Consider the following 17,826-nt stretch of genomic DNA (forward strand, 5'->3'; position numbering starts at 1 on the left):
ACTGGTAGTAACACAGGAGGAAGCAGGGAGAGGTGGACTGGTAGTAACACAGGGAGGAAGCAGAGAGAGGTGGACTGGTAGTAACACAGGGAGGAAGCAGGGAGAGGTGGACTGGTAGTAACACAGGGAGGAAGCAGGGAGAGGTGGACTGGTAGTAACACAGGAAGGAAGCAGAGAGAGGTGGACTGGTAGTAACACAGGGAGGAAGCAGGGAGAGGTGGACTGGTAGTAACACAGGGAGGAAGCAGGGAGAGGTGGACTGGTAGTAACACAGGGAGGAAGCAGGAGAGGTGGACTGGTAGTAACACAGGGAGGAAGCAGGGAGAGGTGGACTGGTAGTAACACAGGGAGGAAGCAGAGAGAGGTGGACTGGTAGTAACACAGGGAGGAAGCAGGGAGAGGTGGACTGGTAGTAACACAGGGAGGAAGCAGGGAGAGGTGGACTGGTAGTAACACAGGAAGGAAGCAGAGAGAGGTGGACTGGTAGTAACACAGGGAGGAAGCAGGGAGAGGTGGACTGGTAGTAACACAGGGAGGAAGCAGAGAGAGGTGGACTGGTAGTAACACAGGGAGGAAGCAGGGAGAGGTGGACTGGTAGTAACACAGGGAGAGGTAGACTGGTAGTAACACAGGGAGGAAGCAGAGAGAGGTGGACTGGTAGTAACACAGGGAGGAAGCAGGGAGAGGTGGACTGGTAGTAAAACAGGAAGGAAGCAGGGAGAGGTGGACTGGTAGTAAAACAGGAAGGAAGCAGGGAGAGGTGGACTGGTAGTAACACAGGGAGGAAGCAGGGAGAGGTGGACTGGTAGTAAAACAGGGAGGAAGCAGGGAGAGGTGGACTGGTAGTAAAACAGGAAGGAAGCAGGGAGAGGTGGACTGGTAGTAACACAGGGAGAGGTGGACTGGTAGTAACACAGGGAGAGGTGGACTGGTAGTAACACAGGGAGGAAGCAGGAGAGGTGGACTGGTAGTAACACAGGAAGGAAGCAGGGAGAGGTGGACTGGTAGTAACACAGGGAGGAAGCAGGGAGAGGTGGACTGGTAGTAACACAGGGAGGAAGCAGGGAGAGGTGGACTGGTAGTAACACAGGGAGGAAGCAGGGAGAGGTGGACTGGTAGTAACACAGGGAGAGGTGGACTGGTAGTAATGCAGGGAGGAAGCAGAGAGAGGTGGACTGGTAGTAAAACAGGGAGGAAGCAGGGAGAGGTGGACTGGTAGTAAAACAGGAAGGAAGCAGGGAGAGGTGGACTGGTAGTAACACAGGGAGGAAGCAGGGAGAGGTGGACTGGTAGTAACACAGGGAGGAAGCAGGGAGAGGTGGACTGGTAGTAACACAGGGAGGAAGCAGAGAGAGGTGGACTTGTAGTAAAACAGGAAGGAAGCAGGGAGAGGTGGACTGGTAGTAACACAGGGAGGAAGCAGGGAGAGGTGGACTGGTAGTAACACAGGGAGGAAGCAGGGAGAGGTGGACTGGTAGTAACACAGGGAGGAAGCAGGGAGAGGTGGACTGTGGTAAACAGGGAGAGGTGGACTGGTAGTAACACAGGGAGGAAGCAGAGAGAGGTGGACTGGTAGTAACACAGGAGGAAGCAGGGAGAGGTGGACTGGTAGTAACACAGGGAGGAAGCAGGGAGAGGTGGACTGGTAGTAAAACAGGGAGGAAGCAGGGAGAGGTGGACTGGTAGTAACACAGGGAGGAAGCAGGGGAGAGGTGGACTGGTAGTAACACAGGGAGAGGTAGACTGGTAGTAACACAGGGAGGAAGCAGAGAGAGGTGGACTGGTAGTAACACAGGGAGGAAGCAGGGAGAGGTGGACTGGTAGTAAAACAGGGAGGAAGCAGGGAGAGGTGGACTGGTAGTAAAACAGGAAGGAAGCAGGGAGAGGTGGACTGGTAGTACCACAGGGAGGAAGCAGGGAGAGGTGGACTGGTAGTAAAACAGGGAGGAAGCAGGGAGAGGTGGACTGGTAGTAAAACAGGAAGGAAGCAGGGAGAGGTGGACTGGTAGTAACACAGGGAGAGGTGGACTGGTAGTAACACAGGGAGAGGTGGACTGGTAGTAACACAGGGAGAGGTGAACTGGTAGTAACACAGGGAGGAAGCAGAGAGAGGTGGACTGGTAGTAACACAGGAAGGAAGCAGGGAGAGGTGGACTGGTAGTAACACAGGGAGGAAGCAGGGAGAGGTGGACTGGTAGTAACACAGGGAGGAAGCAGGGAGAGGTGGACTGGTAGTAACACAGGGAGGAAGCAGGGAGAGGTGGACTGGTAGTAACACAGGAGGAAGCAGGGAGAGGTGGACTGGTAGTAACACAGGGAGAGGTGGACTGGTAGTAATGCAGGGAGGAAGCAGAGAGAGGTGGACTGGTAGTAAAACAGGGAGGAAGCAGGGAGAGGTGGACTGGTAGTAAAACAGGAAGGAAGCAGGGAGAGGTGGACTGGTAGTAACACAGGGAGGAAGCAGGGAGAGGTGGACTGGTAGTAACACAGGGAGGAAGCAGGGAGAGGTGGACTGGTAGTAACACAGGGAGGAAGCAGAGAGAGGTGGACTTGTAGTAAAACAGGAAGGAAGCAGGGAGAGGTGGACTGGTAGTAACACAGGAAGGAAGCAGGGAGAGGTGGACTGGTAGTAACACAGGGAGGAAGCAGAGAGAGGTGGACTGGTAGTAACACAGTGAGGAAGCAGGGAGAGGTGGACTGGTAGTAACACAGTGAGGAAGGGAGAGGTGGACTGGTAGTAAACAGTGAGGAAGCAGGGAGAGGTGGACTGGTAGTAACACAGGGATGAAGCAGAGAGAGGTGGACTGGTAGTAAAACAGGGAGAGGTGGACTTGTAGTAAAACAGGAAGGAAGCAGGGAGAGGTGGACTGGTAGTAACACAGGGAGGAAGCAGAGAGAGGTGAACTGGTAGTAAAACAGGGAGAGGTGGACTTGTAGTAAAACAGGAAGGAAGCAGGGAGAGGTGGACTGGTAGTAACACAGGGAGAGGTGGACTGGTAGTAACACAGGGAGGAAGCAGGGAGAGGTGGACTGGTAGTAGCACAGGGAGGAAGCAGGGAGAGGTGGACTGGTAGTAACACAGGGAGGAAGCAGGGAGAGGTGGACTGGTAGTAACACAGGGAGGAAGCAGGGAGAGGTGGACTGGTAGTAACACAGGGAGAGGTGGACTGGTAGTAACACGGGGAGGAAGCAGGGAGAGGTGGACTGGTAGTAACACAGGGAGGAAGCAGGGAGAGGTGGACTGGTAGTAACACAGGGAGTAAGCAGGGAGAGGTGGACTGGTAGTAACACAGGGAGGAAGCAGGGAGAGGTGGACTGGTAGTAACACAGGGAGGAAGCAGGGAGAGGTGGACTGGTAGTAACACAGGGAGGAAGCAGGGAGAGGTGGGCTGGTAGTAACACAGGAAGGAAGCAGGGAGAGGTGGACTGGTAGTAACACAGGGAGGAAGCAGGGAGAGGTGGACTGGTAGTAACACAGGGAGGAAGCAGGGAGAGGTGGACTGGTAGTAACACAGGGAGGAAGCAGGAGAGGTGGACTGGTAGTAACACAGGGAGGAAGCAGGGAGAGGTGGACTGGTAGTAACCAGGGAGGAAGCAGGGAGAGGTGGACTGGTAGTAACACAGGGAGGAAGCAGAGAGAGGTGGACTGGTAGTAACACAGGGAGGAAGCAGGGAGAGGTGGACTGGTAGTAACACAGGGAGGAAGCAGGGAGAGGTGGACTGGTAGTAACACAGGGAGGAGGCAGGGAGAGATGGACTGGTAGTAACACAGGGAGGAAGCAGGGAGAGGTGGACTGGTAGTAACACAGGGAGGAAGCAGGGAGAGGTGGATTGGTAGTAACACAGGAAGGAAGCAGGGAGAGGTGGACTGGTAGTAACACAGGGAGGAAGCAGGGAGAGGTGGACTGGTAGTAACACAGGGAGAGGTGGACTGGTAGTAACACAGGGAGGAAGCAGGGAGAGGTGGACTGGTAGTAACACAGGGAGGAAGCAGGGAGAGGTGGACTGGTAGTAACCAGGGAGGAAGCAGGGAGAGGTGGACTGGTAGTAACACAGGGAGGAAGCAGAGAGAGGTGGACTGGTAGTAACACAGGGAGGAAGCAGGGAGAGGTGGACTGGTAGTAACACAGGGAGGAAGCAGGGAGAGGTGGACTGGTAGTAACACAGGGAGGAAGCAGGGAGAGGTGGACTGGTAGTAACACAGGGAGGAAGCAGGGAGAGGTGGACTGGACTTGCCTTCTTCCACTGGACGGTGTGTGAGTCTGAGGCCTTGGTCTTACACTGCAGCTCCACCATGTCTCCCGTCATTGTCGACAATGGACCAGCAGGCCTCACACTCATTGGGTCAATGTCTGAGAGTCAGAGAAAAGAGGGATACAAAGAAAGAGGGGGAGGAGGGAGAGAGAAAGTGGGTGGTGAAGAGAGAGAGAATCATGTCAAATAGATTATGTTCTGGGATCAAAAGCGTACCACCTCAGGGGAGACAGGAGGATGGATGGATACTCACAGTGGACAGAGAGGATGACTTCTCCATTAAGATCAGCATCCAGGTTATCAAAGTCGGTGGCCATACACTTGTACACCCCAGCATCCGAACGCTTGACGGACTTCAGAGTCAAAAGTCCCCCGGCAACTCCTTCCTTAATGTTTATCCCCTGAGCATGAGAGAGAGCAAGAAAGAGGGAGCGAGTGGAGAGAGGGGGGATTGAAAGAGAGAGAGAGATTATTCAATGATTTAAGAGATGAACAGGTTGTACTATGGCAGTACTGTAGGGTTTGTGTATAGCTGCACTGCTGTATAGTCTGAAATGCAGTACATGTGTGCTGGTCCTTACATCCTTGGAGAAATCAAACTCAGGCTGAGGGTTTCCATCTGTCTCACACATCATCTTCACCTCGTCACCCTCTCTGATTGGCTCAGTGTTCGACAGGACAAAGGTCGCTGTCTCAGAGGGATCTGGATAAGAGCGAGGGAGCGAGAGGGGAAGGGATGGCGTGGGAGAGGGAGAGGGGGAGGGAAATAGAGGGAAATAGAGGGAGAGGGGGAGGGAGGGAGTGGGAGATAGAGAGAGGGTGAGGGAGGGAGGGAGGGAGGGAGGGAGGGAGGGAGGGAGGGAGGGAGGGAGGGAGGGGGAGGGAGGGAGGAGGGAGGGAGGGAGGGAGGGAGGGAGGGAGGGAGGGAGGGAGGGAGGGAGGGAGGGAGGGAGGGAGGGAGGGAGAGTTCAAAAGGGTGATGAATGACAGGCTGATCTCAGGACTGCAGTTTCTGACATGACATGATGAGAAGTGGATGATGGACAGAGAGCACAGAGAGAAAGAAAAGAGTAAGGCAGATAGACAGAGGGCCAGAAAAGGTGAGAGTAGGAGGGAGCAAGAATGAGAGAGAGTGAGGAGACAGATACAGACAGACAGCCACTCACAGTTGAGGGTGAGGGAGAAGGTGTCAGAGTCGATCTGTTTGATCATGTCGTTGGGCATGCTGTACTCCACGGTGCAGTGGTATACGCTGTCCTTGTCAGCCTTCTGGGGCTGCATCATCAGGGTGCTGGTGATGGTGAACAGACCTGATGCTTCCTTTACCACGGACGGCACCATGTACACCTCTGGAGGGGGAGAGAGAGAGGTAGAACAGAAGGGGCTGACTAGAATGAGACAGAATTTATTCCCGGGATATGCAGTTGTGACTCTAATGACTCCAACCTAACTGTATATAAACTTCCCTCTGAAGTATACATACATTACAGTTGAAGTCGGAAGTTTACATGCACTTAGGTTGGAGTCATTAAAACTTGTTTTTCAACCACACCACACATTTCTTGTTAATTATAGTTTTGGAAAGTTTCACTTATAATTCACTGTATCACGATTCCAGTGGGTCAGAAGTTTACATACACTAAGTTTACTGTGCCTTTAAACAGTTTGGAAAATTCCAGAAAATGATGTAATGGCTTTAGAAGCTTCTGATAGGCTAATTGACATCATTTGAGTCAATTGGAGGTGTACCTGTGGATGTATTTCAAGGCCTACCTTCAAACTCAGTGCCTCTTTGCTTGACATCATGGGAAAATCAAAAGAAATCAGCCAAGACCTCAGAAAAATAATTGTAGACTTCCACAAGTCTGGTTCATCCGTGGGAGCAATCTCCAAATGCCTGAAGGTACCACATTCATCTGTACAAACAATAGTATGCAAGTATAAACACCATGGGACCACGCAGCCGTCATACCACTCAGCAAGGAGATGCGTTCTGTCTCCTAGAGATGAACGTACTGTGGTGCAAAAAGTGCAAATCAATCCCAGAACAATAGCAAAGGATCTTTTGACGATGCTGGAGGAAACATGGAACAAAAGTATCTATATCCACAGTAAAACGAGTCCGAAATCGACATAACCTGATAGGCCGCACAGCAAGGAGGAAGCCACTGCTCCAAAACCTCCAGACTACGGTTTGCAACTGCACATCGGGACAAAGATCGTACTTTTCTGAGAAATGTCCTCTGGTCTGATGAAACAAAAATAGAACTGTTTGGCTATAATGACCATCGTTATCTTTGAGGAAAAAGGGGGGGCTTGCAAGCCGAAGAACACCATCCCAACCGTGAAGCACGGGGGTGGCAGCATCATGTTGTGGGGGTGCTTTGCTGCCGGAGGGACTGGTGCACCTCACAAAATAGATGGCATCATGAGGACGGAAAGTGATGTGGATATATTGTAGCAACATCTCAAGACATCAGTCAGGAAGCTAAAGCTTGGTCGCAAATGGGTCTTCCAAATGGACAATGACCTCAAGCATACTTCCAAAGTTGTGGCAAAATGGCTTAAGGACAACAAAGTCAAGGAATTGGAGTGGCCATCACAAAGCCCTGACCTCAATCCCATAGAAAATTTGTGGGCAGAACTGAAAAGGCGTGTGCGAGCAAGGAGGCCTACAAACCTGACTCAGTTACACCAGCTCTGTCAGGAGGAATGGGCCAAAATTCACCCAACTTATTGTGGGAATCTTGTGGGAGGCTAGCCGAAACGTTTGACCCAAGTTAAACAATTTAAAGGCAATGCTACCAAATACTAATTGATTCTATGTAAACTTCTGACCCACTGAGAATGTGATGAAAGAAATAAAAGCTGAAATAAATCATTCTCTCTACTATTATTCTGACATGTCACATTCTTAAAATAAAGTGGTGATCCTAACTGTCCTAAGACAGGAAATAAAAGTCAAGAATTGTGAAAAACTGAGTTGAAATGTATTTGGCTCAGGTGTATGACTTCAACTGTAGAAGATGTTATTGTGGGTGTAGCGAAATGTTTGTGTTCCTAGCTCCAACAGTGCAGTAATATCTAACAATACACAACAATAAACAACAATTTCAAAAGTAGGGGAATGGAATATATGACGGTATATATAGAAATGATGGACAGCATATGGATAGAATATGTAATATGTCTGTAGAATACATATTGTAGAATAGTATGTGTACAGCAATAGTTAAATAGGACGGCCTTGACTAGAATACAGTATATACATATGAAGCGGACACTAAAAAACAATTGAGTTGTTTCAACTAATTATTAAAAAGTAACATGTCCCATAGCTGGGTTTTGTTTTACATGGTGGCGCAGCAGGAAGATCGGAATGAACTGAACCAAGAGGTTGTGAGGTCAAATCCCAGGTAAGGAAATTGAATAATAATTACTGTATACATGAGCATGCCAAATGTAATCATGTATGACAACATGTGCCAAATATGTAAGTTAAAAACATGTTAAATGCACGGCGTGTGTAACTGGTACTTTTTAGGTAAGATGAACAGAGAACCAGTTCTAGTTGAATCAACACACCAGACAAGTTGAGAAAACACATAATTTTAAGTTGACTAAGTTTTTGCCTACTGTCACGACTTCCACCGAAGGTGGCTCCTCTCCCTGTTCGGGCGGCGCTCGGCGGATGTTGTCGCCGGCCTACTAGCTGCCACTGATCCCTTTTTCTCTTTCGTTTGGTTTTGTCTGTCTTGTGTTCACCTGTATCTAGTTTAGTTAATCAGTTAATCTCACACTACCCGCTAGGTTTTGTGTGGGATTGTTTGTATTACTGTCATTGGCTTGGGTTGCGTTTCTTACCTACTAGTAGTAGTAGTAGTAGTAAGTAGAAGTAGTGTATACTCACTCTCTTTGTTGTCCTTGACCTCAGGCAGAGGCTTGGAGTCCTGGAACCAGATGATCCTGGGCTGGGGGTGACCGTTATGGCTCACACACTGGCCCACCTGATACACACACACACACACACACACACACACACACACACACACACAGAGAGAGAAGGGGAAAGATACTCAGCAACTGGATGACAATGGAAGAACATTGGAGGACAATGGAAGAACATTGGAAGACAATGGAAGACCATTAGAGGACAATGGAAGACCATTAGAGGACAATGGAAGACCATTAGAGGACAATGGAGAACATTGGAGGACAATGGAGGAACATTTGAGGACAATGGAAGACCATTAGAGGACAATTGAAGACCATTAGAGGACAATGGAAGACCATTAGAGGACAATGGAGAACATTGGATGACAATGGAAGAACATTGGAGGACAATGGAAGAACATTGGAAGACAATGGAAGAACATTGGAGGACAATGGAAGAACATTGGAAGACAATGGAGAACATTGGAGGACAATGGAAGAACATTGGAAGACAATGGAAGAACATTGGAAGACAATGGAAGAACATTGGAGGACAATGGAGAACATTGGAGGACAATGGAGAACATTGGAGGACAATGGAAGAACATTGGAGGACAATGGAGAACATTGGAGGACAATGGAGAACATTGGAGGACAATGGAAGAACATTGGAGGACAATGGAGAACATTGGAGGACAATGGAAGAACATTGGAAGACAATGGAAGAACATTGGAGGACAATGGAGAACATTGGAGGACAATGGAGAACATTGGAGGACAATGGAAGAACATTGGAGGACAATGGAGAACATTGGAGGACAATGGAGAACATTGGAGGACAATGGAAGAACATTGGAGGACAATGGAGAACATTGGAGGACAATGGAAGAACATTGGAGGACAATGGAAGAACATTGGAAGACAATGGAAGAACATTGGAAGACAATGGAAGAACATTGGAGGACAATGGAGAACATTGGAGGATAATGGAAGAACATTGGAAGACAATGGAAGAACATTGGAGGACAATGGAAGAACATTGGAAGACAATGGAGAACATTGGAGGACAATGGAAGAACATTGGAAGACAATGGAGAACATTGGAGGACAATGGAAGAACATTGGAGGACAATGGAAGAACATTGGAGGACAATGGAAGAACATTGGAAGACAATGGAAGAACATTGGAGGACAATGGAGAATATTGGAGGATAATGGAAGAACATTGGAAGACAATGGAAGAACATTGGAGGACAATGGAAGAACATTGGAAGACAATGGAAGACCATTAGAGGACAATGGAGAACATTGGAGGACAATGGAGAACATTGGAGGACAATGGAAGAACATTGGAAGACAATGGAAGAACATTGGAGGACAATGGAAGAACATTGGAAGATAATGGAAGACCATTAGAGGACAATGGAGAACATTGGAGGACAATGGAGAACATTGGAGGACAATGGAAGAACATTGGAAGACAATGGAAGAACATTGGAAGACAATGGAAGAACATTGGAGGACAATGGGAGGCCATTAGAGGACAATGGAAGAACATTTGAGGACAATGGAAGTTTACAGGACAAATAGTTGAAACCAACCTGTGTGGAGGAGTCACCAACAGATATGGCCTGGTTAGATCCAGTGACCTCTGGCATCTCTGGAGCGACTGAGGAAGAGGGAGTTAAAATTTCAGATCAGAGCTTTACAAAATGCAAGTCCACTATTCACACATTTTCTGATATATATATATATATATATATAGTTCCAGTGCACCTGAACCAATCACAGGACACACTTCCGGCGCCGACAGAGATGGCCGCCTCGCTTCGCGTTCCTAGGAAACTATGCAGTGTTTAGTTTTTTTACGTGTTATTTCTTACATTAGTACCCCAGGTCATCTTAGGTTTCATTACATACAGTCGAGAAGAACTACTGAATATAAGATCAGCGTCAACTCACCATCAGTACGACCAAGAATATGTTTTTCGCGACGCGGATCCTGTGTTCTGCCTTTCAACCGGGACAACAGAATGGATCCTATGCGGCGACCCAGAAAAACGACTCAGAAAAAGAGGGAAACGAGGCGGTCTTCTGGTCAGACTCCGGAGACGGGCACATCGTGCACCACTCCCTAGCATTCTTCTCGCCAATGTCCAGTCTCTTCACAACAAGGTTGATGAAATCCGAGCAAGGGTAGCATTCCAGAGGGACATCAGAGACTGTAGCGTTCTTTGCTTCACGGAAACATGGCTCACTGGAGAGACGCTATCCGAGGCGGTGCAGCCAGCGGGTTTCTCCACGCATCGCGCCGACAGAAACAAACATCTTTCTGGTAAGAAGAGGGGCGGGGGCGTATGCCTTATGGCTAACGAGACATGGTGTGACGAAAGAAACATACAGGAACTCAAATCCTTCTGTTCACCTGATTTAGAATTCCTCGCAATCAAATGTAGACCGCATTATCTACCAAGAGAATTCTCTTCGATTATAATCACAGCCGTATAGCCCCCCCAAGCAGACACATCAATGGCTCTGAACAAACTTTATTTGACTCTTTGCAAACTGGAATCCATTTATCCGGAGGCTGCATTCATTGTAGCTGGGGATTTTAACAAGGCTAATCTGAAAACAAGACTCCCTAAATTTTATCAGCATATCGATTGCGCAACCAGGGGTGGAAAAACCTTGGATCATTGTTACTCTAACTTCCGCGACGCATATAAGGCCTTGCCCCGCCCTCCTTTCGGAAAAGCTGACCACGACTCCATTTTGTTGATCCCTGCCTACAGACAGAAACTAAAACAAGAGGCTCCCACGCTGAGGTCTGTCCAACGCTGGTCCGACCAAGCTGACTCCACACTCCAAGACTGCTTCCATCACGTGGACTGGGATATGTTTCGTATTGCGTCAGATAACAATATTGACGAATACGCTGATTCGGTGTGCGAGTTCATTAGAACGTGCGTTGAAGATGTCGTTCCCATAGCAACGATTAAAACATTCCCTAACCAGAAACCGTGGATTGATGGCAGCATTCGCGTGAAACTGAAAGCGCGAACCACTGCTTTTAATCAGGGCAAGGTGATTGGTAACATGACCGAATACAAACAGTGCAGCTATTCCCTCCGCAAGGCTATCAAACAAGCTAAGCGTCAGTACAGAGACAAAGTACAATCTCAATTCAACGGCTCAGACACAAGAGGAATGTGGCAGGGTCTACAGTCAATCACGGACTACAAGAAGAAATCCAGCCCAGTCACGGACCAGGATGTCTTGCTCCCAGGCAGACTAAATAACTTTTTTGCCCGCTTTGAGGACAATACAGTGCCACTGACACGGCCTGCAACCAAAACATGCGGACTCTCCTTCACTGCAGCCGAGGTGAGTAAGACATTTAAACGTGTTAACCCTCGCAAGGCTGCAGGCCCAGATGGCATCCCCAGCCGCGCCCTCAGAGCATGCGCAGACTGCACACTGCCCTAACCCATCTGGACAAGAGGAATACCTATGTGAGAATGCTGTTCATCGACTACAGCTCGGCATTCAACACCATAGTACCCTCCAAGCTCGTCATCGACCCCGCCCTGTGCAACTGGGTACTGGACTTCCTGACGGGCTGCCCCCAGGTGGTGAGGGTAGGCAACAACATCTCCACCCCGCTGATCCTCAACACTGGGGCCCCACAAGGGTGCGTTCTGAGCCCTCTCCTGTACTCCCTGTTCACCCACGACTGCGTGGCCACGCACGCCTCCAACTTAATCATGAAGTTTGCGGACGACACAACAGTGGTAGGCTTGATTACCAACAACGACGAGACGGCCTACAGGGAGGAGGTGAGGGCCCTCAGAGTGTGGTGTCAGGAAAATAACCTCACACTCAACGTCAACAAAACTAAGGAGATGATTGTGGACTTCAGAAAACAGCAGAGGGAACACCCCCTATCCACATCGATGGAACAGTAGTGGAGAGGGTAGCAAGTTTTAAGTTCCTCAGCATACACATCACAGACAAACTGAATTGGTCCACTCACACAGACAGCATCGTGAAGAAGGCGCAGCAGCGCCTCTTCAACCTCAGGAGGCTGAAGAAATTCGGCTTGTCACCAAAAGCACTCACAAACTTCTACAGATGCACAATCGAGAGCATCCTGGCGGGCTGTATCACCGCCTGGTACGGCAACTGCTCCGCCCACAACCGTAAGGCTCTCCAGAGGGTAGTGAGGTCTGCACAACGCATCACCGGGGGCAAACTACCTGCCCTCCAGGACACCTACACCACCCGATGTTACAGGAAGGCCATAAAGATCATCAAGGACATCAACCACCCGAGCCACTGCCTGTTCACCCCGCTATCATCCAGAAGGCGAGGTCAGTACAGGTGCATCAAAGCTGGGACCGAGAGACTGAAAAACAGCTTCTATCTCAAGGCCATCAGACTGTTAAACAGCCACCACTAACATTGAGTGGCTGCTGCCAACACACTGACACGGACTCAACTCCAGCCACTTTAATAATGGGAATTGATGGGAAATGTAAATATATCACTAGCCACTTTAAACAATGCTACCTTATATAATGTTACTTACCCTACATTATTCATCTCATATGCATACGTATATACTGTACTCTATATCATCGACTGCATCCTTATGTAATACATGTATCACTAGCCACTTTAACTATGCCACTTTGTTTACATACTCACCTCATATGAATATACTGTACTCGATACCATCTACTGTATCTTGCCTATGCTCCTCTGTACCATCACTCATTCATATATCCTTATGTACATATTCTTTATCCCCTTACACTGTGTATAAGACAGTCGTTTTGGAATTGTTAGTTAGATTACTTGTTGGTTATTACTGCATTGTCGGAACTAGAAGCACAAGCATTTCACTACACTCGCATTAACATCTGCTAACTATGTGTATGTGACAAATAAAATTTGATTTGATTTGAGGACGGAAACACTCAGAGCCTTGACACAGACAAGAAGAGCTCGAGGTGCCAAGGTCACGTCACCCTGAGAGAGACGAGTGGCATTCATTTACTGTAGCTACAGTAACACAGACACACATATGTACGCAGTGCATGCACAAAAATGCATGTACACACACACACATACACACACAAACACACAACCACACACGCCTCCAATTAGGGCAATGGTAAACATCCCTGTGTGGATTATTCCACTGTGACCTCGGTTTCAGTGGGCTGATACGGGTCACAGACAAGAGACACACTCCTTGTTCTCTCTCTCACACACTGCCGTATGTTCCCTCTGTTTCTATCTCTCTGTCATCAATGTATCTCTCACTCCATCGCTCATTCACATGCAAGGTCATGGTATCGCAGCGAGACCACAGCTGCCGTCTGACTATAATAATAAACAGCAGACATTTAATAACATTGACGTGATCTCCCTATCTCTCCCTTACGTCACTCTCTCACCTACCTCAACCTTTCTCTCTCTCCCACCTCCATATATCTCTCCCGCTCTCTCACCTTCCTCTATCTTTCTTTCTCTCTCTCTCTCCTCCCTCTTTCTCCCTCTGCTTCCTCCATCTTTCACCCTCTCTCCTCCCTCTATCTTTCTCTCTCTCAGCTCCCTCTATCTATCTCTATCTATATCTTTCTCTCTCTCTGCCCAATCTATATTTTTCTCTCGAACCTCCCTCTATCTTTATCTCTTACTTCCCTCTCTCATTCTCTCTTTCACCTCCCTCCATCTTTCTCTCTCTCACTTCCCTCTATCTCACTCTCTTTCTCTCTCTCTGCCCCATATATCTTTCTCTCTCTCACCTCCCTCTATCCTTCACTATCTCTCACCTCCCTCTATCTTTCTTTATCTTTTTCACCTCTCTCCCTTTCTCTCTCTCTCACCTCCCTCTATCTTTCTCTCTCTCTCTCACCTCCCTCCATCTTTCTCTTTCTCCGCACCAACTATCTTTCTCTCTCTCACCTCCACCAATCTTTCTGTCTCTATCTTTCTCCCTGTCTCCTCCCTCCATCTTTCTCCCTCTCCCCATCTTTCTCTCGCTCTGACCTCCCTCCATCTTTCTCTCATTCACCTCCCTCTATCGTTCTCTCTTTTACCTCCCTCTATCTTTCTCTCTATCTCTCTCTCCTCCCTCTATTTTCCATTCCTCTCAAAAATTTTAGAGAAGGCTGTTGCTCAGCAACTCACCGCCTTCCTGAAGACAAACAATGTATATGAAATGCTTCAGTCTGGTTTTAGACCCCATCATAGCACTGAGACGGCACTTGTGAAGGTGGTAAATGACATTTTAATGGCATCGGACCGAGGCTCTGCATCTGTCCCCGTACTCCTAGACCTTAGTGCTGCTTTTGATACCATCGATCACCACATTCTTTTGGAGAGATTGGAAACCCAAATTGGTCTACACGGACATGTTCTGGCCTGGTTTAGATCTTATCTGTCGGAAAGATATCAGTTTGTCTCTGTGAATGGTTTGTCCTCTGACAAATCAACTGTAAATTTCGGTGTTCCTCAAGGTTCCGTTTTAGGACCACTATCGTCTGGGCCGGCATCCTTGCAAGGTTTAACACGTTTAAATGCTTTACTCACGTTCGCTGCGGTGGAGGAGAAGCGAGCAAAGAAGTTGTTTAGTTTGTCTGGGAGCAGGACATCATGGTCCGCGACGGGGCTGGTTTTCTTTTTGTAGTCCGTGATTGACTGTAGACCCTGCCACATACCTCTCGTGTCTAAGCCGTTGAATTGAGATTCTACTTTGTCTCTATACTGACGCTTAGCTTGTTTGATTGCCTTGCGGAGGGAATAGCTACACTGTTTGTATTCGGTCATGTTTCCGGTTGCCTTGCCCTGATTAAAAGCAGTGGTTCGCGCTTTCTATCTTTCTCTCTCTCTCCTCCCTCTATCTTTCTCTCTATATGTCTCTCTCTTCTCCCTCTCTCTCGCTCTATCTTTCTTTCTCTCACCTCCCTCTATCTTTCTCTCTCTCCTGCCAACACCTTTCTCTCTCACACTTCCATCTATCTCCCTCTCTCCATCATCTCCCTCTATCATTCTCTCTCTCTTTCCTCACTCCATCTTTCTCTCTCTCACCTCTCCCTAATTCCTCTCCTTTCACTCCTCTCTTTCTATATTGCTCTCTCTCTCCTCTGTCTTGCTCCTCATTGTTCTTCCAGGTGTCTGTTTGCTGACTAGAACTGTCAGAAATGTAACACATTGTTTAACATGGTGTCAGTTTCCACATGGAAATGAAAGAAAGCAAGTTAGACGTCATAGAGAGGGAAGTAGCATGCATGGATGCACGCACACACACACACACACACACACACACACACACGTGCATGCACACACGCGCGCACGCACGCACACACGCACACACACACACAGCTGAGGGAAATGGAGGCAGGATATATGGTGTCAGGGAGTGTATCACTGTGTCCCTTTCTGCTCAGACCATTATACCTGCTGCTGTAGTGTAAACCTCCCTAAGGAAGCCCATTGTTTCAGAACACTTGTAGAGAGTCATTAAAAACTGCTCCTATTCAGTAGGGAGAGGAAGGCAGACAAAGAGGAGATACAGTACTTTAGGGAACAGTCCTGAGTGGCCTGTTAAAGTCTATAGTCAGGTATTTGACTTGTCGTAATGAATTGTATCAGTGCTCCATTAAGGTACTCTTTATAATCCAGGCTGTATCACATCCCATCGTGATTGGGAGTCCCATAGGGCGGCGCACAAATGGCCCAGCATCGTCCAGGTTTGGCCGGGGTAGGCCGTCATTGAAGTGTCACTCAATTCTCTAACCAACACCATTCACCCTCTACCCCCATTGGCCCAACCCAAAATAAGGATATTTATTGATATTGGGCCATCCCCAAACACTATATTCCTGGTGTATTTTAACACTAGGAATAGGATTGCTAATGTGTTGGGGTTGCAGAGGGTGACAAGGACACAACGACCCGGTCTGGGGTCAGCTCTCATCACCATGGCAATAAGTCAGGAGAATTCTGGACGGTCATTAAGATGACATCTATTAGACATGACAGATGCAATTGAACTATTAATAAATTGTGTCAAGTGTGATGTTCATAGGACTAATTGACCTCTGGGCAGCTTATTAGAGATAGATTTCTCTCAAAGAAAAAAATGAATAATAATTATCTAGATTTCTTACAAAGATGAAATGTTAAGGTGCAAGAAAGAGTTTTACTTTCACGCCCATTTATTATCTGAATCATTTTACGTTGTTCTACTCAGTATTTATGTTCATGTTCATGTATAATGTTTATTATTGACTACAATCTGCAATGCAAAAATAATATTGTTCATTCACTAAGTTTATACGTTAATCATTGATTTAGACACTCACACATACACACAACACACACACTTTCATCCAGCACACACACTCTCATCTAGCACATAAAACACACACACACTCTCATCTAGCACACACAACACACACACTATCACCTAGCACACACAACACACACACTCTCATCTAGCACACACAACACACACACTATCACCTAGCACACACAACACACACACTCTCATCTAGCATACACAACACACACACTCCATCTAGCACACACAGCACACACACTCTCATCTAGCACATAAAACACACACACACACACACACACACTCATCTAGCACACACAACACACACACTATCATCTAGCACACACAACACACACACTCTCATCTAGCAAACACAACACACACACTCCATCTAGCACACACAACACACACACTCTCATCTAGCACATAAAACACACACACACACTCTCATCTAGCACACACAACACACACACTATCATCTAGCACACACAACACACACACTCTCATCTACCACACACAACACACACACTCTCATCTAGCACACACCACACACACACACTCTCATCTAGCAAACACAACACACACACTGTCATCCCGACAGTCAGAATCCAGACGGCATCCCATACAGCGAAAGGTCACAGTAGGGTCACTCTAAAGGTCACAGTAAGGTCACTCTAAAGGTCACAGTAGGGTCACTCTCAAGGTCAGTGGTCAGTAACTCACAGAAGACTTTGAGCTGTGTGATGGCCTCTCCAACCCCGGCAGGGCCAGCAGTGACCTGGCAGTAGAAGGGCAGCTGGTCCTCCACCGTCACGGGGGAGATGGTCAGAGAGAAGTCCCTTCCCATGGTCACTCTGTCGGACAGACGTGTCCCCTCATCACTCTTCCCCTCGCCGCCCGACACGGAGCGGAACGCAACACGCTTCCTGGTGCCACCCTCCTCCTTATGAGGGGAAGAGGAGAGAGGGGGATAGGAAGGAAACAGAAAGAGGGGAGGAAGAGAGAAGAGGGAGATTAGAAAGAGTGAAGAAAATAAATTAGATGAAAAACAATCAGGATGGAGAGAGGGGAAGAGGAGAGAGGGGAAGTGGAGAGAGGGGAAGAGGAGAGAGGGGAAGTGGAGAGAGGGGAAGAGGAGAGAGGGGAAGAGGAGAGAGGGGAAGAGGAGAGAGGGGAAGTGGAGAGAGGAGAAGAGGAGAGAGGGGAAGAGGAGAGAGGGGAAGTGGAGAGAGGAGAAGAGGAGAGAGGGAAAGTGGAGAGAGGGGAAGTGGAGAGAGGGGAAGTGGAGA

General features: G+C 48.1%; 1 protein-coding gene across 2 annotated transcripts in view; it reads right to left on the bottom strand.

The window, feature by feature from the left end:
• Window positions 1–17,826, bottom strand: part of LOC121841385 (basal cell adhesion molecule-like) — a 118,261-nt gene that overhangs the window by 30,214 nt on the left and 70,221 nt on the right. For both annotated transcript variants that reach the window (XM_042309236.1, XM_042309230.1), the window contains exons 3-9: window positions 17,261–17,480; window positions 9,789–9,856; window positions 8,165–8,261; window positions 5,421–5,603; window positions 4,836–4,957; window positions 4,508–4,655; window positions 4,237–4,352 (exon numbers count right to left, since the gene is read on the bottom strand). In XM_042309236.1, the coding sequence (XP_042165170.1) occupies window positions 4,237–4,352; window positions 4,508–4,655; window positions 4,836–4,957; window positions 5,421–5,603; window positions 8,165–8,261; window positions 9,789–9,856; window positions 17,261–17,480 (954 nt within the window). The remainder of the gene's footprint in view (window positions 1–4,236; window positions 4,353–4,507; window positions 4,656–4,835; window positions 4,958–5,420; window positions 5,604–8,164; window positions 8,262–9,788; window positions 9,857–17,260; window positions 17,481–17,826) is intronic.

The sequence above is a fragment of the Oncorhynchus tshawytscha genome, linkage group LG03 (genome assembly GCF_018296145.1).
Source record: "Oncorhynchus tshawytscha isolate Ot180627B linkage group LG03, Otsh_v2.0, whole genome shotgun sequence".
Classification (NCBI taxonomy): domain Eukaryota; kingdom Metazoa; phylum Chordata; class Actinopteri; order Salmoniformes; family Salmonidae; genus Oncorhynchus; species Oncorhynchus tshawytscha.